We start from the raw sequence: 22,155 nt of genomic DNA on the forward strand, positions 1-22,155 counted from the left end.
AAGATTAGGTTCTAGAAGATGTACAGTAAGGCTAAAAATAGGTCCAATGGGTGTAAAATGTCCTGGAAAACTTTATATATTTCCCATAAAGTACAATATAAATGATTTTTGAATATTTAATTTAATTTAATCCTCTTAAATTTACTATTTGCAACTTTAATTTGAATATTTAATTTTTTTGGTGTGTGTGTGTACATGTATGTAATGGGATATATATATATATATATATATATATATATATATATATACATATATATATATATGAAATATAAAAAGATAGAACTTTGTAGTATTTTTCATTTGAGAAATAAAGAGAGGAATGATTTTGTTCCCCTAAATTGGTAGAGTGGAATTTTAGAGTACACTTCCCTCTACTCTTTATGACAGAAAACATCATTGCTTTCTGCTAACTTTTTCCCAAGTCCCAGGAACTGGGAAAATTTGTGAGTTTCCCTTCCTTTAGATAAGATTTAGTAAGAATCAGAAGAGAAATTCTGCAAGTAGTTGGTATATAATTTTCATAATGATAACAACAATAGACTGTTCAAACAGTGGTGACAAAAAGGAGTTGAGCTCTCTGGGGCTCTGAAATCAATCTCAAAGCTAGTGTGGGTATGTTAGAACTATTTTGTCTCTTCTTCAAGTATAGTTAAAGTCCCTGCCTACAGGTAAAGATATGAAATACATTAAGTTTGGAGAATTCAGCTGCCTTTAGTATCTTTTTTTTTTTTAATGTTTTTTTTTGAGAGAGAGAGAGAGAGAGAGAGACAGAGCACAAGTGGGGGAGGGGCAGAGAGAGAGGGAGACACAGAATCCGAAGCAAGCTCCAGGCCTTGAGCTGTCAGCACGGAGCCCGACCCAGGGCTCTAACCCACAAGATGCAAGATCATGACCTGAGACGAAGTCTGATGCTCAACCTACTGAGCCACCCAGGCACCCCTCGTATCTTTTAACTGTGACTTTCTTGAAGTGTAGTGCTGTTGGCAGAGTAACAATCTTGGTTGATGATGACCCTCTTCATTTGAAAAAAAACATTTTGGGTGTCTAGGAGGGAAGCTTTGGGAGAGTTTACATGTAGCAATGAGGGAGAACTGTGGGACCCTCCTCTCAACATTGGAGGGAAATGCGAGGGCAGACATAGCCAGATTGCTCTCATACTCTTCTGGATATGTTCATTCCCTAATTCCTCTTTCACTTCTACCTTCTTTTAAAGTTCTTTATATCACCTTCTCTCTTCCTCTATTGCTAACATCAAAAGAATCCTTAGGTAGTCATTGGATCTAGAAGTCATTGACAGGCATGCTCTAGAATTGACACATTAATTAATTCTGGTCTAATGTCCTATCATGCTTTTTTCCCTTTTCATGCCCTATTTTCTCCTCTTAAATTTACTATTTGCAACTTGATTCTTAAAAGTAGTATGTTTATGGAGATAAAATTCATATATCATACAATTCATCTATTTAAAGTGTATAGTCCACTGGTTTTTAGTGTATTCACAGTTGTGCAATCATTACCACGATCCAATTTTAGAACATTTTAAAATTTATTTATTTTTTAAAATGTTTATTTATTAATTTATTTTTAATATTTGTTTCTGAGACAGAGACAGAGCATGAACAGGGGAGGGGCAGAGAGAGAGGGAGACACAGAATCTGAAACAGGCTCCAGGCTCTGAGCTGTCAGCACAGAACCCAACGCAGGGCTTGAACCCACAAACTGTGAGATCATGACCTGAGCCGAAGTCGGACGCTTATCCGACTAAGCCACCCAGGTGCCCCTAAGTGTTTATTTTTGAGAGAAAGACGTAAAGAGAGAGAGAGAGAGAGAGAGCGCTAGTGAGGGAGGGGCAGAGAGAGAGGGAGACAGAATCTAAAGCAGGCTCCATGCTCTGAGCTGTCAGCACAGAGCCCCACGTGGGGTTTGAACTCACGAACCAGTGAGATCATGACCTGAGTTTAAGTCAAGTGCCACCTAACTGCCCCTAATTTTAGAACATTTTAATCACCCCAAGAAGAAATTCTGTACCCATTAGCCATCACTCCCCTTTACCATTGGGAACAACCATCCATTTTCTAGACATTTCAGAAAAATGGAAATCATACAATATATGGTTATTTTTGACTGTCTTATTTCATGTCTTATAGTGTTTTCAAGGTTAATTCATGCCCTATGTAAGCATGAATCAGTAATTCATTTATTAACGAATGATATTTCATTGTGTAAATCAGTGCATGAACATTTTGCTACCTGGATTAATGTTTGTTTTCTGTTTCCCACGCTAAAATATGAATTCTATGAGCATGAGAACATTTTTGTTGTTTACTACTTTATGCCTAGTATTTTGCCCAGCATCTGACATGTAATAAGAGATCAATAAATTTGTTGAATGATTGAATCATGCATTCACCTAACCAACATTTGTTAAGCAGCCCCTACACACATTTTTGTTCAACACTGGGATCTGTCTTTACAAATCTCCTAATCTAATGAAGTACTATCTGTGCAAACACATAATTAAAAGAAAATTGAATTTAATAAAGGCTATGGATAAAGCACAGTGCACAGGTTCAAGTTTGCTTGAGAGACTCTGCAAAGACTTCCTAGCAAAGGTTTCATTTGAGATTGACAAAAATAGGACATTGCCATATTGACGGAGAGAACACCTCAACCAGAAGGGCCATTAAGCAAAGGCCAGGAGCCTGACCTGAGCCGCTGGGCATGGAAAAGTAGCAGTGCTGTATCTTTTGTGCTGCGGAGAGGGTCCCACAGAAGATGAACTGGGCCAGCAGGCAAGGCTCACATCAGAAAGAATTCTATATGCTCCCAGGATTAAGGATTATTCTTCCAGATACACAAGAAACTGGCACAAAAAAAATGGTTGTATCTGAGGGTGGGCCGTGGGACTAAAAATCAAGGATGGGAGAAGCCGAGGTTGGTAAACTTTTAAAAACCAGACACATGCTCTTTACATTAAAAACATACGTTTAAAATTTTCTGCTTTCGATGACGGGAATCCACCGTAGAATTCTGAACAGGACTTTCGGGAAAGTTACTTCGGGGATGGTGGGAAGTGAGGCGGGCGCGCAGCCAGTTTAGAGGGAGTGACAATCACGATCTATTCATTTCGTCCTTCTCCTTGGCATCCCCACACGCGGATGCACACTCACAGGCACTAACCGAGCGAGGGGTAACATGTGGAAACGTGTCTGCAACACTGGCACCCCCCAGGAGTGAGGGACGAGGGCGGCTGGGGAGGGCGCTGGGTCTTACTCGCGGTGCTGGGAGTGACTCTACCCTCTGGGGGCGGTCTGGGGGAAACACAGCCTCGAGACTCTTCCTGCTGATGCAATCTGCTAGAGAGAGAGCCGGCGAGCTCCGCTGCGGGCGGACCAGTCAGCAATCTCGCCCGCCACGTGTGGCCGCCGCCGCGCCGGCCCGGTGCCCAGCCATTCATTCCCGCAGCCGCCGCCGCGCGCCTCGGTCGCCCGCGCCCGCGCAGCCCCAGAGCGCCTGGGACGCCCTGGGCTTGCCCTGCGCGCCGTTCCAGCGCTCTTCACGGCCAGCCGAACCATGAAGGTAACTGCTTACGATTCTGCCTGTGTTTTGCAAAAACGTGGGCATGGATTGAGCCTGCGATCCCGCAGAAGCACAGTTGGCAGAAAGGGGGCGGAAGAAAGACGAGCGTGGTTCGTTTCCACGCAGACGTTTCGGGTACCTTCTTTGTCAGTGGTGGTTGGTCGACTGAAGTCTGATGCTCAGACCTTCCTTTTCTTTTCGAACTTCCTTCCTTTTCTTTTCGAACTTGCTCACAGGATGTCCCTCCTCAGGCTTTTTCACAGCCGCATTTGTGAACGGAGGTGGAAGACTGCTCGCCGCTCCCTCCCCTACCTGTTTTGAAGTTTGGGAAGGAAGAGGAAGCTTTTTTCAATCGTTAAGATGCATAGGAGGTGGGGGGCTTGGGGCACGAGGTCTTGGGGTGTCTCTGGCTGTAAACAGGGGTTTCCTGGTGGGTGTATGCAATGAAGGAGGAAGGTGCAGAACCGGGGCACGAGGGTGGGAGAAGGGGGGAAAACCGTCTAATCGCTGTTAAAAAGCTGAAGGCTAGTCTTTGGCTGGTGGAAATTAAAGCTTCTACGAGTTACAGATCTTAGAAGCCTAAGGGCATTCTTTTATTAAACTGAGTGAGCGCCTTAATGGTTTTAATTCTTATGCTAATCAAGGGTAATTAGCCTAGCTGCCTATTACTTCTGATGGTTTAGGTGTAGAAAAGAACACTGGTTAAGTGTTTTCCTGGTGTCTTATACGTTGGAAAACTTCCTTGAGGTTAAAAACAGAAGAGCAGCTTTTTTAAAGAGTGTAAAAGATGGGCACATAGCCCTGCCATCTGAATATCTTGGAAGAGCTGTGCGACCTGAACTTTTAGGAGAAAGAAACCCACCTTTGAGCATTTTGAAGGAGGAAGATTGAAGTTACGGTCCTCAACTGCACTTACCCACAACCTGCCCCAATCTACAATTCCACTCTCAAGAAATAATATGTAAATGGTGCCTGTTTGACCAAAAATTTCTACTGAGATTAAATAGGAACTGAGTGGAAACACTGTTCGGTGTTACAAGGAGATCAGGCAAATGTGCCACAGTGACAAGATTTAGCAACCTTTTGCTTCCATAGTCAGATACTCTATTTCTGCGGTGCTCATTCCTGTCTCATTTCAACTGAAAAATATACTTTAATCACGTATGGGGTTAGGGATTAAAAGGTGAAAATTATGAGAATAAACACTCTTGCTTTTCTAGCTTTTCCCTGTCCTATGTGGAGCTGTCGTCTATTATGAATTTTTGTAAATTCATGGGTATTCTAACATGAGTCCCCAAACTCCTACCTGTCCTTTTTACAAGGTAGTTTTATAACACAGGACACTAGAAGATATCCTCAAGTAGTCTCATATCTGTTTTTCTGATATCTTACTGAGATTGGGAAAGAAAAGATTGCTTTCTAGGCATGAGGTTCCTTCCGGTTTGTTTTTGTTATTTCAAAAATTTTTCACCGAAGTTTTGCTGTCATGATTATTATTATTATTATTTTTTTTTTTTTTTTTTTTACTGTTATTTGCCCATGGCACCAAGATAGGCTCTGTCTTTGGCACATTTTCCAGACGGGGCTCCCTTGCCTGGGAGCTTCTATTTTAAGATGGACACATGCAGCATGGGCAACCAAATAACGAAACTAGCATATACATTGAATAGGATGTGTCTAAGAATTGTAAGTACATATTATGATTTGCTGAACTAAGGTGGTGATTTAAGGAGCCACATATCTAAAGGGAAAGAGAGACAAGAGAAGTCATAGTCAGGGATGTGTGGGTAAGTGAAGGAAGTGAGAGGGTAGAGAGGGCTGTTTTGTGTGTGTGCAGGGGGCAGGTCCTGGGGCCTGGCAGGCAGAAGGGTTTACTTTTCAAATTCAGATGTGGCCCCTCAGGCAGAGCTCAGGGATGCGTAACCAGTTAAGCAGGCCTAACAAAAGGGCATTGGTAGCAACTGGTGGTGAGAAAAAAGGGAAAAGGGAGGGGAAAAAAAAAGACAATAATTTGTTTTGGTTAATATTTCATTTAGTGACTTTCCATCACTTCATTTCATTTTAGAACTACAGGGAGAAAGGAAGGAAAATTAAGAAAATTTTCCATTTGTATGGAGGAATTTCTCTTGCTCAATCAGCTCATTGAACTGGGGGAAGGTCTAATTATTTGAAGTGGGTTTAAAACCTTATGAAAAAAAGTTGAAAACAGTCATTTGATTATTACAGAGATTTGTGCTGAGACTGAAAACAAGTTAGGAGCTGCGTATTTCCCCCATTGTGCTCATGAGTTTAGATTTTATCCCTCCGTTCAAGTCAGGACTTTTAGATCTGTAGGGAAGAAAAAATAATTTTTCCTCTACACCTTCTTAGGTTGTAAAACACAGATTAACAGGAGAAAAACAAAAAAAGTTTAATCCCATGTGTACTTCCTGTATACATGTGAGATATCCAGGAAAAGTGAGTAACTCCACAAAATGGCCCAAGCTACCACCTTAAAATATCATCCTCAGCTAAAGACCAAGGAAAGATGTTGGGGTGCAGTGAGAGCAGGGGAGCCAGGTTGGGAAATTTTCAGGCAGAGCACAGTAAACAAGAGTAAGATTGTAGATTTAAATCAGTACTTTCTCCATTGGTAAGTTTTTAGAGATTTAGTTATCGTTTTCTTCAGAGAAGAGACACCCTGTACAGGGGAGGAGAGACTCCCTGAAAAATGGAGATTTCCCTCATAAATATGAATTTCTTTCAGAAAAGGGCAACTTCCACTCTGTTTTCTGAAATTGTCCTATGTCTGACACCTCTCAAAAATAACTGGTCCAAAATAATTGTTATGCCAGAGGCATATTTTTAGCATGGTATATTCCACTTCCCTTGAGTTCTTTATTTCTAATATCAGGTTGTAAACCAGTGAACAGTTGGATAGTAGTGTTATTAACCTGAGAGGTCTGGGCTTATGAGTAGACTATTTCTGTGCATAAATGAAGAGTTGTTTCTAAACTCTGGCCAGCTTGAGTGTTGGGTTGGTTATATCTTTTGGGGTTTCAAATTGTCTGCTTCTTTGAATGGCCTCTTCTCCGTGGGTGTAGGAAGATGGAAATTAAGAGCTTTCTCTTTTTTCCTTTAGGCTTGGCAATGGCAACTCCTGTAAATAACAGATGCCACCCTGGGGAAACCCAGTGGAATGTTCATCCTTATGCCTAAGGGGATTTTGTTACCATATAATGGAGAGAATCTAGGACCTTCCATGATAGACATCATTATTTCAGGCATCCTCTGCTTTCTAAATGATACTAACATTCTTTCTGAGCACTGGAGGAAACTGGCTGCTCTGCTCACTTTACAGTTGTAAGTGTGGGCAGTCTTTGTGTTGTAACTTTATCCCCTCAACAGCTGTCCAAATGCTCTAAGCATTTAATATAACATATGGTAAACATTCCAACTGATAGGCTTTCCTGAGCCTCTGTAGCCCATTTGGTAATACATGTCATGGCCGTTCAACTAACGCCTCTGAAATTGGATTCTGTATAAATCAACTGAGACACAAATGTGAGGTGCAACTCAGATTTTTAAAATACTTCCAAATTAAGCATTTGGGATGCTCGGATTTATAAATACTACTTTGTCGATATTTGCAATTTTTTTTAAGATCTAGTCTGAGTCACACCATCAATGGTGAATGCAAAGCCAAAGCAGAATCAAGAACCCCAGCGTTCAAGTGCCGATTGCACCTATGCTTCTAATTAGTTCTCTTAAGTCCACAAGCTGCATAATATTACCTCTGCAAAATGAGCATTTATATTTTAAAAATAACTTAGAGGGGCGCCTGGGTGGCTCAGTCGGTTAAGCGTCCGACTTCGGCTCAGGTCATGATCTCGCGGTATGTGAGTTCCAGCCCCGCGTCGGGCTCTGTGCTGACTGCTCAGAGCCTGGAGCCTGTTTCAGATTCTGTGTCTCCCTCTCTCTCTGACCCTCTCCCGTTCATGCTCTGTCTCTCTCTGTCTTAAAAATAAATAAATTTAGAAAAAAAAATTAAAAAAAAAATTAAAAAAAAATAACTTAGAAATTAGATCACCTTATTAATGCAGCATAGCCCATCACTTGAACATTTTTTTTCTCTTGTCATATTGGCTGTGCCTTTTTTTGTGAGAAAAGCTATTTTACACAACACTTCTTTTGTGTTCGGTGGCTAATGGGAGAAAGAAAATCTTAAAGAGATATTCAAGGTGCAAACATATAGAAAAAAGTTGAAAAGAGGGAACAGAGAAGACAAGGTAAGAAAAAACAAAAGAGGAAATTATATTACCACAAACAGTATTCCAGAGAAGTTGTACTGAAAAACACATGATTCTTTGTAATTGAAAAAGTGTAAAATACTTGTGAAATTCAGCTAGTTCCCTTAACACTTGTCTTAGAGTTCATCTGAAAATAATTGATTTCTTAGTTCTTTGTTGTGATATGTAGGTCTAAATATCTGATCGATTGCATTTATAGTCTACCCTAGTCTGAGAAATGTTTTTTCCTATTTTAACTGTAAATGGCTATTTGCCTTAGGAAGCCCTAACCAGCCTAGGATGTAATTAGAGCATTCAAATTCTGACTCCTTGTATGTCTAGACAGAAGGGACACCTGTTGGGATGTTCTATGCCAAACATTGCCATAGATATCTCTTACGTGACCAACAAAGGTCTCAACAGAGTTTGGGCATGAGGCCAAGGATGTATTTGCACAGGATGATTGCCCAGCAGTTGTTACCATTCGACCACTACATTAAAGGGCGATTTTGCCTAGTACATTTTACTTCATTTTAACTGATTCAGATTCAAAGTTATATTGTTTTGATTTTAGTACTAGATGTTCAAGCATCTGAAATCACAATAAATGTTAGTTTGAGCTTCGAAGATAAAAAGTAGAGTTAAAATGGAGCTATAAAGTTTACAGTGGAAGCAGAATGCATTCCTCACGGATTCCATGGTTTTCAGTGCTGTGAATGTTATATATACTTGCAAGGTGAGTGTTGGTGTTTATAGAAGAAATACATTCAAGCTTGAGGAAGGACTTCGTTGCTTAACTAAGATGATGCTTTATATTTCTGAATGCCATATAAATTACATGGCATTGAATTGTAACCTCAAAACATTTGTAAGGAAAGCATTGCAGCTATTATTAACCCTGTTTTAAGGACAAGGAAAATAAAGATCAGAATACTGGTAGTGTTTAAGGTCACAAATTGCAAAGCATAATGAGAAATTAGAGTCCAATGAGCTATCCATTTTACCAGTCATTCTAGCCTCTTTTGGGTCTGATAACATGTTGTAAATCTTATGGAAAGTACAAACAATCTCTCTAGCAAAATTTACAAACATACTTAGCAATAAAATTGTGTGTCTCAGTTATTTGTTAGTAAAACCAAGATGAGAGACTGATGGGAAATACTGAAATGATCTAGTTACTTAGAGCAGTAGAGAGCTATTGGCTCTTGCCTCTGCAATCAGCTGAGGTGTGAAAATATATAAAAGATCCACACTGTCCTTTGACTGTTGAAAAGTCCCAAGTAATCACCTGCCTTTAGCTCAAACAGAAAGGCAGTTTCCTTATTTTTTATCAGGATGTGAGTTATCAGTTTCTTCTTTATGTTTTATCTCATAAAGATCTAAGGTGTATAGTGTAGGAGAGGAATAAAAACTTTTCCAGTACCTTCTTAGGTTCTGTTGTTGGGGCCGTGCAAATTAGACTGACAAAAGAGAGATTAACAAGAGAAAAAGAAGTTGATTAGCTCATGTAGCATACATGCACAAGAGAGAAATTCAGTGATGAGTAACTCAAAGTTGTGGTCAGAATTTGGGCTTACATAGCATCTTAACAAAGAACGATAAATTCGTAGAAAAATAACAAAGAAAAAGGCACAGGTTTTAGGTTTTCAAGTGCAACAGACTGGGCAGATAAATACATTAGGGGAAACTAATGGGATAAGGTTTGTGTACGTCCATCTCACTGCTGACTGTCTTAATGCTGTGAAACTTCCTCAGGAGAGGGGATTTCTCAGAAGTGTCTGCTTTTAGTCAGAGAAGGGAATCTCCAGGAAGGCGTCTTTCTCCATCTCATGGATCTCCATTGCCTTTAGCTCAAAGTAATCCTTGTGTCGGGGCACCTGGGTGGCTCAGTTGGTCTGCCTTCGGCTCAGGTCATGGTCTCACGGTTCATGAGTTCGAGCCCCACATCAGGCTTGCTGCTGTCAGCCTATTAGTCCAAAGCCCACTTTGGATCCTCTGTCCCTTTCTCTCTACCCCTCCCTTGATTGTGCTCTCCCCAAAACAAAAGCAATCCTTATATCAAAGTGACATATTTTGGGGTGGCACATTTTGATCCCTTATACTATTCATAGACTAGAACTTGATTTACAGAATCTGCACCCTAATATCTTTGATCTCAATGTAGTTTTGAAGGGTGTGCATGGCTGTTTTGTGAAGCAGGGTTAATACACAATTTTTTACTAGAGCTTAATAGTTGGGGTGCCTTGTTTTCCCATTTCTTAGCTATAAATTCCCCACTACAGTGCCTGTCAAAGGGGCAGGCATACAAGGCCATGTCCTACCTGGTGACCGCACCCTAGCCACAGATGATTGTAGCAAGGGTGGATATTTGACCCAATTTCAACCATCGTTTCCTTCTTTCTTATTCTCTTGTCCCCCGTGTTCAACGAGATATCGTACCCTGCGGATTCTCTTTTCTCCATATCTATATGCTTTCTCTTTCCCATTGCTAATGTACTGATTTATGCTCTCATTACTTCTTACTTGAATTTTTCTCAGAAGTCTCTCAACTGGTCTCAAGCTTAATTTTCCTAAGGCACTATTTTGATCATATCATTTCTTCACTCAAAATACCTCTATGACTTCCCCATTGTCTACTGAATTTAGCTTAGTGCATAAGGTCTTTTTCTAATCTGTTCTTTCTATAACTTTTCTATCTGTGCACTCCTCCAGTCATAATGGGTAGGTTTGCTCTACCTCAGAATGAGGTCTTATATTTCCACATATTCCCTCCTAACCTCTTTGTCTCCATTTATGCCTCTCCCTGTCTATGCCCTCTGGCACACCCCTCACTATGTGGCTCACTCCCCAGGCACTTTTTGAGAAGAACATTGACTACTTTTAAAGGGAAATGAATATGGGTGGAAGGTGGTGGAAGGAAATAGTAGGGTTACATTTTGAAGTCAGGATATAAGATACTGATCATATCCTATAGTCTCTCTGCGTTCACCTTTCCTCTCCTCTGGCATGAACATCCTACCATCATTGGTGCTTGGTAGATTAGTTGAGCTAAATCATCTACCTGTTTTAGGCTTCATAGATCAGATCAATTAATCATGTTTTATACCTCTTCGTGTTGTATACCTTTTCAAACAGCAGTTACATCTTAACATCTGGATTTGTTCGGAGTCAAAGCTTTAGTTGACTCCCAAAAGACAAAGGTTTATAAAGACATAGAGAACAGTAAATATTTACATGTTTTAATGCCTAATTGACAGACTCATTTTTTTTTTTTAATTTTTTTTTCAACGTTTTTTATTTTTATTTTTGGGACAGAGAGAGACAGAGCATGAACGGGGGAGGGGCAGAGAGAGAGGGAGACACAGAATCCGAAACAGGCTCCAGGCTCCGAGCCATCAGCCCAGAGCCTGATGCGGGGCTTGAACTCACGGACCGGACCGCGAGATCGTGACCTGGCTGAAGTCGGACGCTTAACCGACTGCGCCACCCAGGCGCCCCGACAGACTCATTTTATTTATTTATTTTTAAATGTTTATTTTTGAGAGACAGAGAGAGAGAGAGCATAAACGGGGGAGGGGTAGAGAGAGACATAGAGGATCCCAAGACTGCGTTGACAGCAGAGAGCCAAACGTGGGGCTCGAATGCACAAACCATGAGATCATGACCCAAACCAAAGTCCAACACTCAACTGACTGAGCCACCCAGGTGCCTGGCCAAACTCATTTTATATAGCTGTTATTTTCTGATTGACTTTTTTTTACAGAATGTCAGTGGTGAAACTATGTAGTTTGCAAATAAACTGTAAGCATAAACAATTTAAATGTTTCTGGGAAAATTCATAGCAATATGAACTGAATACCATGAAATTCCTAGCAAATAAACCCAGCAATGCCAGTCTGCTAAATTACTACTGTTTTCATATTTAGGCAGGTTGTAAAGGGAAGCTCCCCTGTCATATCCCAAGGAACTGACTTAGAATATTGAACAAAGTCATGTGTCTGGGAATGCTACCAATTCCAATACTGCTTAACATGTTTTTTTGTTGTTGTTGCGAACAATGCAGTTTTTAAGCAAACTAATTAATGCATACACTGACAAACAAATCCAACAAAAGAGGCACTTAGAGGCAGTGTTCATTGAATACTGGAATTTTGAAAGAAAAAATCTATTAGGTCATTTTAAGCATTTACTTCTGCCAAAGAAGGATTGTCCTTTCAAGTTTATTTTTCTAGCTTTCAATTCTATTCCACTTAAATATCTCAACAACTAAGACTCTTCAAATCTTCTGTGGGCAGTTCTGCCACATAGTATAGTCACTGTTTAAAGTTTTCTGATAATTAACTTCTTTTTCCTTTCAGTTATATACATCAACCATTTTTGCTTGGCTATGCTTATCATTTGCCCTGAGTTTATATGCTTTTAAAAAATATATAACATTATGTATGTCTTCATGACTTGGTTACAAAGTACAACGTTGTTAACTAAACTGGCATTTTCTTTTGCAGTAACATTAGAGCGAATATTCTACTAGTAATGTCAGTAATTCAGTGAATATATAGATAAAGGATGTCAATGAGGTTTGTGCGTCTTTAATAATTTCATGCATGAGTCTTAACATTAACGTCATCCCTGCTGGTAAACCAGGCACCTTCCTTCCTCTTAACCAATGTTCCGAGAACATTATTTACAGTAACCCATCAGTCCGCCACTTGACTTAAAAGGACAACACTTTGAAGCTGGGAATGAGGAGTCATTAGCAGCCATATGAACTTAACTACATAATAGCAGATAGATTTAATGGTTCAACATCATTGTTAAGACTTAGCTTAATTGGAAGTGTCTTGTATTTGTAAATGTGTGAAATGATGTATGAACAAGAGTATTTATTGCAGCATTGTTTGTAAAGACAAAAGATTGAAACACACCCATATATTCATCAGGTGTTAAAAAGAATGAGGTAAAAAAAAATCAGTAGAGGGAAGAATGAGTAAGCTTCTTCTATAGATAAGAGGAAAATCTCCATAAGCCTTTTCACTGTACATGTTTATGTAGTGTTTGATTTTTGACACATGAATTTATTATGTTCACAATTGAAATGAAAAAGGAAATGGAAATGCTGTAGAGTGAAATTAACTTGACTCTAAAGCTATTGTCAAGAAAATCTGAAATACTGGGTAGTTTAGCACAATTTGGTTAAGACCCAGGATATATACCTTGACAAAATATCTAAACGGTTGTATTTAATTTTTACTAACTGAAAATGATCTATTGAGAAGGCAAGTTAAACACAATGTGGACACCAAACTTTACAGTAATTGTTATATTAAGAGTATACAAACTCTTCTTCAAACCTAAAATGTATATATTACAATAATGACCGGCAAACAATGATTAATTCGGGTTTCATTTAATTAAACACTTATGTAGCTCTTACTAAGGCTATCAGGCTTTGTATTAGGTAATAGGCAAATGGAAATAGTTCAAGCATTATCCTCACTCTTGAGAAATAACCACTCGGGGAGAGAAATGTATAAAAAGCAAATGCAGTAAAGTATAACAGTTGCCACAATAGAAGTCTGCACAAGGTACAGGGGAGCATAACAAAGATTAGTCAGAGAAATCAGAAAAGGCTTTATAGTGGAGGTGAAGGTTGAGCAGAACCATGAAAGAAAGCCAGGTGACCAAGGGAGTAAGAGCATCTTAGGCATATACATGTTGTGCTTTTATCCAACCTCAGATTCTGGACCTAGATTCCCTTACCATAGAAGACCATGAAGAAAAGCATATCTGGCTTTCCTTCCAGAACACTGGTAAACACAGACAGCCCCCAGTATCCAGCAAACTCCAGAGAATGAACTATGGGAACTCACAGCATTGGCAACCTGACAAATGTGTTAAATGGGCCCTATTATACTTTTTTTCACGAAGCCCTCATTCACCTTCACTCTCTCTGTGTTTTCTGTCTTGACTCAACCCTCACTAGAACCTCCCACCCAAATTTGTCCATAATACCCTTTGCAACTCAGTATTAGCACATCCCCCTTTACCTTCACTAAATATATATTGATTCTTCTGGCCTTAGGTGAGGTCATTTCCCTACCTTCCTCTGGTGCACCTTCTCAGAATTGGAAGGGGCTGATCTTCTTCACTATGTCCAATGCTGTTTCCTGTGAAATCCCTCTGCTAATCATGCCATCAGTCTGTGTACCCTATCTCCTCCTGTAATGATCATTGAAAGACCTCCTGGTTACTTTGCCCCATTATCCCCTGAAGATTTTAGCACTTGGCTCCCAATTCTCTCTTCCAACCGAAGTCTTGTTTTCCTGTATTATTTCAAGGTACATGGGTGGCTCATTTCCCTTTTTGGTATCTCAGTCACTTTAATTTCTCATCTCCATTAACTTGCTATATTTCCCAGATGCAACGCACACCTATGGCTATACCCTGGACTTTTGAATGACATTAAATTACAAGTCCTTGGGTTATTTTTGGTCCAAGATATATCTGATATTTGTACAGCTCTCTCCATTTTAACTTCCTTGTGTCCAGTTCAAGTCACTGTCTTCTCTTCACTGAATATACAGTAAAACCTTGGTTGCAACCATACCTCATTCTGGAAACATGCTTATAATCCAAAGTACTTGTATATCAAAGCAAATTTCAAGAACTTTTGGCTCAGTTGTGATCATGTCACACTGGCATCACGTACTACTCCTATTGCAAGACATCGCTCATTTATCAAGTTAAAATGTATTAGAAATATTTGCTCATCTTGCGGAACACTCGCAGAATGAGTTACAATCCAAGGTTTTACTGTGTGTGTATGTTTCTTGCTCACCTCTTACTCACCTCCACCTCCTACCCCTAATCTGTTCTCCATAGAGCAAAGTAATTACATCATCCATCTGCTTAAAAAAGTTCGTGAACCCCTTTCAGTTATGCTTTGAATAAAACCCAAAGTCCCTACTATAGAAGTCCCAGAGGGATCTAGTTCCTCTCACCTTTGCAACCATACCTTGTTACCCCTTAGCCCCCACACTTTTTCTTCAGGGCTTTTGTACTTGGGAATCCCTCTGCCTGGAAGGGATTGTCTTCCTACTCCTGATCTAGCCAGCGTCTTATCACCCTGCCAGCCTCAGATTGCATGTTGTTACCTCACAAAGACTCTCATGACCCCCTGTGATTCCCAGGCTTTCGGAGCACTAACTGCAATGTGTAATTGTTTATTGGTGTGATTATCATTGTGGTTTTGGGACTGATGTCTGACTCTCCCACTAGATCATACATTTCTTAATGGCAGGCAACATACTGCTTTTTACTACCATGCAACCGTATGTATTCTAATACCTGGCCTGTTATAGATGGTTGATGAGTGTGGTAGGCTCAATAATGGCTCCTCAATGATGTTCATGACCTAATTGCCAGAAACTGTATTATAAAGGAGATTTTGCAGATGTGATGAAGTTACAGATCTTGAGATAGGGAGATTTTCCTTGATTACCTGAGTGGGCCATTGTAATCACAAGGGTCTTTACAAGAGGGAGCAGGATGGTCATGGTCAGAAGAAGATGTGATAATGGAAGCAGAGGGGAGTGTGTGTGAGAGAGAGAGAGAGAGAGAGAATTAGATTTGCACATGCTTCACTGCTTGCTTTGAAGATGGAGGAGGAAGTGGCCACGAACCAAAGACTGTTAAGTGGCTTCTATGACTTCTAGAAGCTGGAAAAGGCAAGTAAGCAAATTCTCATCCTAGTGCCTCCAGAAGGAATGCAGTCGATGTGAACACATTGCCTTAGGACTTGTGACTTCCAAATCTGTAAGATAATAAATTTCTGTTATTTTAAGCCACAAAATTTGCACTAATTTGTTACAGCAGCATTAGGAAATGAATACCAAAATGATTGTGGTACCTGCAAACAGGGTGCTTCTGTAACAAATACCTAAAAATGTAGAAGAGGCTTTGAATTGAGCATTGGCCAGAGAGAATGGAAGAACTTTGAGGACCATGATAGACAAAGCAGAGATTGCCTTGAAATCAATGGACTGCTGGTTAGAATATGGAAACCAAAAGTGCTGCTGGTGAGGACTTAGAAGGAAGTGAGGAATAGGATACAGAAAATGTATAGAATCTTACAGAATATCTAAAAAGTCACAAACTATTGGTAGAAACATGGATGTTAAAAGCACTACCAATGAGGGCTCAGGAAACATTGAAGAACGTGTTCATGGAAACCTGAGGAAAGGTCATCCTTGTTAAATATGGAAGAAAGCTTAATGGAATTGTGTATTATAGTTATGTGGAAAGCAGAACTTGTAGGTGATGAAGTTGGGTATGTAGTTGAGATTTCCAAGCCAAATACTGGTTTCCAAACAAAATACTTACCTCCTTTCCATTTCCCTCAGGATGATTACCTCAGATACTGTAATGCATTTATTGGACAAATGTTCGTAGAGTACCCACTATGTAAATATCAGGCACTGCTAAAGATCTTGAGGCCATAAGATTGAAGAGTTGGCAAAGTCGCTGCCCTCCTGGCCATTGCAGGGAAAGGTCATGTAACATGGTAGTTATGAGCACAAACTGGGGCCAGAGTGTAGATGTTTTGAGTCCTGGCTTTGCTTATGATCAACCTCTGGCAAGTTATTTGTGCCTAAGTTTTCTTATTTAAAAAAAAAAAAAAATTGTGGGGGGGCGCCTGGCTGGCTTGGTCGGTTAAGCGTCCGACTTCAGCTCAGGTCATGATCTCACGGTCCGTGAGTTTGAGCCCCGCGTCGGGCTCTGTGCTGACAGCTAAGAGCCTGGAGCCTGTTTCAGACTCTGTATCTCCCTCTCTCTCTGCTCCTCCCCTGTTCATGCTGTGTCTCTCTCTGTCTCAAAAAAAATAAATTAATTAAAAAAAAATTGTGGTAATAATAGTACCTTACCTCATAGAGATGCTGTGAGCATTACATAAAATAACAAGTGTAAAGCATTTGTAACAGCACATGATCCAAAATAAGTCCTATATAAATAGTAAGTAATATCATAATTTACTCTCATATACTGGTACCAAATATTTCAATTAGTGGTGTAATAGGAAGAAAATAAAATGAAATGATGTTATAGTGACAGAGTTGAGGGGAAGCCAGACTCATTCATACTGGCTGGTCAGGGAAATCTTCAGAGAGAAGGTGAACTTTGAGCCACGACCTGAGCACTGCATACACAGGAAAACACTATAGGGTGATTTGAAAATGAGCATCCCATGCCAAGGGAGGAACACATGAGATTTCCTGGGGTTTAGTGAGCCAGGGAGAAAGTTATAGGAATGAAAACTCCTTTAAATGGTGCTGAAGAGTGTACATTTTATTCTAGTGCAGTGAATGCCCCTGGGCAGGGGTAGGGAGAAGGGAATGGAGGGTGGAGGGTTGGGTGAGTGTTGAGCCACAGAAAGAATCACATTTTTAAGAGTCATTGGTGAGTCAAGTAGTGTACTATGGTCACATTTTTTTCTTGCACAACATTTGCTTTTCCTGCAGTTATTGCATTATTTTCTTCCATTTATTTACTTTACTATGTATTTATTATGATTCTTCCCACCTGCCCAATAGGGTTCCGAACAAAATTTTGCATAGGTCAAATGTCAGTTCCTCTTTTTCTCAACTCTTTTTCCCATTACCCTCCTTATTCTTACTCCAGTCTGTCCTGGTATCTTTCTAAGACTTCCCCTTAACCTCTTTTACCCTCTGTGTTAGGTCTCCAGACTTTTGGATCGTATGGCTTCCTCTTTCTTGGTTTACTTCCTTGTTTGTGTGGAGAATTATGCTCCAATAGTTGTCAAATAAAGAGCACAGGAGAGGTCGGTGTTTTGATCCTTGCATGCCTCAAAATGCTTTTGTTCTATTATCACTACATTGGTATTTGATTGTGAATAACTTTCTAGTTTAAAAATGATTTTCCATAAAATTTTAAAATAATTGCCTTATTGTTTACTAGTGTCCTGTGTCACTAATGAGAACACCAAGGGCACTCTTAAATTTTTTTTTAACTTTTTTTTTTTTTTTCAACGTTTTTTTTTTTTTTTATTTTTTTTTTATTTTTATTTTTGGGACAGAGAGAGACAGAGCATGAACGGGGGAGGGGCAGAGAGAGAGGGAGACACAGAATCGGAAACAGGCTCCAGGCTCCGAGCCATCAGCCCAGAGCCTGACGCGGGGCTCGAACTCACGGACCGCGAGATCGTGACCTGGCTGAAGTCGGACGCTTAACCGACTGCGCCACCCAGGCGCCCCTTAACTTTTTTTTTAAATTTATTTTTGAGACAGAGAGAGACAGAGCATGAACGAGGGAGGGTCATAGAGAGAGGGAGACACAGAATCTGAAACAGGCTCCAGGCTCTGAGCTGTGAGCACAGAGCCTGACGTGGGCTCGAACTCACAGACTGCAAGATCATGACCTGAGCCAAAGTCGGACGCTTAACCGACTGAGCCACCCAGGTACCCCAACACCAAGGGCACTCTTAGTTAAATACACTTTTTTATGTAACCTATTTTTTGTTCTTCCATGAAGTATACAAGATCTCTTTTTATTGCTTGTGTTTAGAAACTCTATGATGACATGAGTCCTTATCCATCCTAGGAAGTTTTCTGGTCATATGTCTTTGATAGTTTCTTCCCCTCTTCTTTCCCTGTTTTCTTCTTCTTAGACTTGTATTGGTTTCATGTTAGACCCCTGTAACTGATCTTCTCATTTTTAATTTTTTTCTCTCCTTGTATCCATTTTTTTGGGTTAGGGGATGATTTTTATCAATGTTTTTCTTCTAACCTTTTTCTTGAAATTCTATAATTTTAGCCTTCTTATTTCTAAGAGCTTTTAAAATTCTCTATTCCTATTGTTTTGTGAATAAAAGAATCTTCCCTGTATTTCTGAGGAAGTTAATTAAAAAAAATTTTTTTTAATGTTCATTTATTTTGGGGAGAGAGAGAGACAGGCAGACTGCAAGTGAGGGAGGGGCAGAGAGAGAGGGAGACACAGAATCTGAAGCAGGCTCCAGGCACTGAGCTGTCACCACAGATTGAACCCACGAACTGCGAGATCATGACCTGAGCCAAAGTCGGCCACTTAACAGACTGAGCCACCCAGGAGGCCCTCTGAGGAAGTTAATTAAGACCTATATTTTTGAGAAAATTAATTAAAATATTTTCTTTTGCTCTCTTCATCGCCCCTCCCTAACACCCATTTTTGTTTCTGGTTTGTTTTTTTTTTTTGGTGGAGGAATTTACCTTTCTTTTTTTATTTATTTATTTTTTTAAATTTTTTTTTTTTTTAACGTTTATTTATTTTTGAGACAGAGAGAGACACAGCATGAACAGGGGAGGGGCAGAGAGAGAGGGAGACACAGAATTGGAAGCATGCTCCAGGCTCTGAGCCATCAGCCCAGAGCCCGGCGCGGGGCTCAAACTCGCGGACCGCGAGATCGTGACCTGAGCTGAAGTCGGACGCTTAACCGACTGAGCCACCCAGGCGCCCCGGAATTTACCTTTCATGTTAGTAGGCTTTCTTGAAATATCTGGTGACTTGTAGCAATCTATCTAGGCATTAAGAAGCCTATAGAGAAGTTCTGCCTGGCTCCTTCTCTGGGTGTTTCGCTTATATGACCACATGGTAGTGACTAGGCTGTTACACTGGAGCACTCCCAGATAATCTTAATGCTAGGTATGTTCTCAGGATATTATGTAGTTTTTGCAAGAAGAATCATCCAATTTGCAAAGGACTTCCTGCCAGTGTTCTACAGGCCCACCAGGGGTAGGGGACTACGAATTTCATCATTAAGTGGGTTTTCACTTAATCCCCTAAAACCAGTGTTTAGATTCCCTCAGACCTGGATCTTTTGTGCTCATTTCTTCCATTTCCTGCTGGAATCTGGAAGGGGTAGTTACACTGTGGTGCTAGGTGGGTGTAGAGACACAGAGGCAGGTGTGTGTGAACCTTCTATGGGTGAGACAGGATGTCAAATGAGACGGGGGCCTCCACTGAGGCTGTAGTGCTAAGCACAGAGGGAAAAGTACCTCCATGTTCCAAACAGACATGTTTGGTGTACCCAAAGAACTTTCTGAACAACAGCAAAACCAATTCTGCAACCTTGAACTTCTTAACTTATCTCTAATTTATATTTAAGAGAAGGCTAGAGATTGAGCAGGCAAGGCAGAAGAGGCAAATTTGGGGAGAAAAAATTATTGGCCAAGCAAGGTGTGTTTGCCATTTCCCCTTCTTTATTTACCCCAGAGGAGGGAGGGGGTGATATTCTCATCTCTCCAACAGAATACTTACCAAACACTCTGTGAGGAGATTTGTGGGTTCCTTTGCCTTAAGGGTCTGGAGTGGAGCCTAGAGGCTCTTGAGAGCACTTGATGTGTGTTCCCTGGCCTATTGGTGTGGTATATACTGAGATTTGACTCCTGGAACAGTCAAGGCTGGCTGATACTGCCTGTGGTGGGAGAGTCAAGAAAGGGTGTTTGTCAACACCATGAGCTATGTGGACTTTGAGGAAAGGTGCCATATTGGAATCACCTAGACGGAACCCTGCCCAAGAAGGCTGCTTGCTGGGGCAAGGAGAGCCCAGCTATTGGAGGCTCTGTAGGGCATAATGCCAGAGCCAGAGCTGAAGGAGCATCATTAGTGAGGCAGAGCATGTATCCTTGCAGTAGGGAGCGGCAGGGCAGAGGCCTTCTTTGGTGGTGGGGATAAGGGAAGAAGGGTATGTGAAGAATCCATAAATGCTCTGTGATGCACATATATATATGCGCACACACACACACGCACCACATCTTTATCCATAATTTGGCTATTGTTGATAGTCCTGCTATAAATACTAGGGTGTTTTGAAGAGTTCAGGCCAGTTTTTTTGTAGGGTGTCCCACATTCTAGATTTTGCTTGTTATTGCTTTATTAGATTGAGATTGAACCTCCTGGTAAGAGGTAAGAATACCACCAAGGTAAGATTGTATACTCCTCATTGCCTCACATCAGGAGACACACAGTGTTTGTTGGTACCTCCATTAGTCATGTTAAATTTGGTCATTTGGTGAAAGTGATGCCCAGCATCTCTCTCCCTTGTAAAGGGGCATTCCCCTCCTCCCCTTTTAATTAATATGTAATTAGTGCATGATACTTTGAGACTGTGTAAATACCCCGGTCTGCAACAACTTTTCATTTGATGACCTTAGTATCCTGTAACTGGTCTAATTCTATCATTCTCAGCATCAATCAGCTGACATTCTGGTATAAAGAAAAGGTTTCCCTTTCTCTCCCTTCTCTCTCATTATAATTTGTTATTGTTATTTTCTTACAAGTTATTAAGAATTATTCACAATATTTTCAATAAATTGATGGCAATTTATGGTCTCCTCCATCTAGAAAAGAGGAAATGAGAAAGTAAGTTACCAATACACTTGCTTGAAATTGTCTAGTGCTGGGGCGCCTGGGTGGCGCAGTCGGTTAAGCGTCCGACTTCAGCCAGGTCACGATCTCGCGGTCCGTGAGTTCGAGCCCCGCGTCAGGCTCTGGGCTGATGGCTCGGAGCCTGGAGCCTGTTTCCGATTCTGTGTCTCCCTCTCTCTCTGCCCCTCCCCCGTTCATGCTCTGTCTCTCTCTGTCCCAAAAATAAAAAAAAAAATTAAAAAAAAAAAAAAAAGAAATTGTCTAGTGCTCGAATCATACCATCATACAGACTAAAAAGCTACCTGTGAAAAATCAGCTTGGATTTTGTTTGTTTTGTAATAAGATCTGACAGCAGCTGAGTAAAAATTAAACAAATTGATCAGGATCATCACTGATTACAGAAATAGATGGGGACTGCCCACACTACTTTCTACTGTAATATTCATTAAGTGCCCCCATGTAGTCTGAAGGCCTGGGTTCTAGTGTCAGCTCTGCCTCGTTCTGGGCCTTTTATTCTGGTCAAGGCAGACTTCCTGATACCCAGTTTGGGTGTCTCTAAAGTGAACATAAGAAATATACTTGAATCCTTCATGTCTCCTTCCCTCAAAGACAGCTCCTCTCTTCTGCATCTCCATGGTTAATCAAGGCCTCTCAGTCTATTCCCATGCAGAAGAGAGTTAATGAAGCAGGCCTGAGAATGCCAGTCTTGGAAATGTCTGTTTGCAGGGTTGGCCCTTGGCTGTTGTCTAGGAACTTGGATTTTGAGAGCGTTCCCACAATTCCCCGATAAGGGTTCACTGTGCCTAAACTATTTGTACAAACAATGTGGTTTTTACTGAACATCTGCTTTCCTTCCAGGAGTGTGAAATTTTGGTATGTGCTAGGTAGA

At 40.6% G+C, this 22,155-nt stretch overlaps 1 protein-coding gene across 1 annotated transcript in view; it reads left to right on the forward strand.

The window, feature by feature from the left end:
- The first annotated feature begins 3,359 nt into the window (after positions 1–3,359).
- The window catches only part of BCAT1 (branched chain amino acid transaminase 1), a 102,604-nt gene continuing 83,808 nt past the window's right edge, over positions 3,360–22,155 (forward strand). The window contains exon 1 of the mRNA XM_058743348.1: positions 3,360–3,579. Coding sequence (XP_058599331.1) covers positions 3,574–3,579 — 6 coding nt within the window. The 5' untranslated portion in view covers positions 3,360–3,573. The remainder of the gene's footprint in view (positions 3,580–22,155) is intronic.

The sequence above is a fragment of the Neofelis nebulosa genome, chromosome 8 (assembly GCF_028018385.1).
Source record: "Neofelis nebulosa isolate mNeoNeb1 chromosome 8, mNeoNeb1.pri, whole genome shotgun sequence".
NCBI classification, from domain to species: Eukaryota; Metazoa; Chordata; class Mammalia; order Carnivora; family Felidae; genus Neofelis; species Neofelis nebulosa.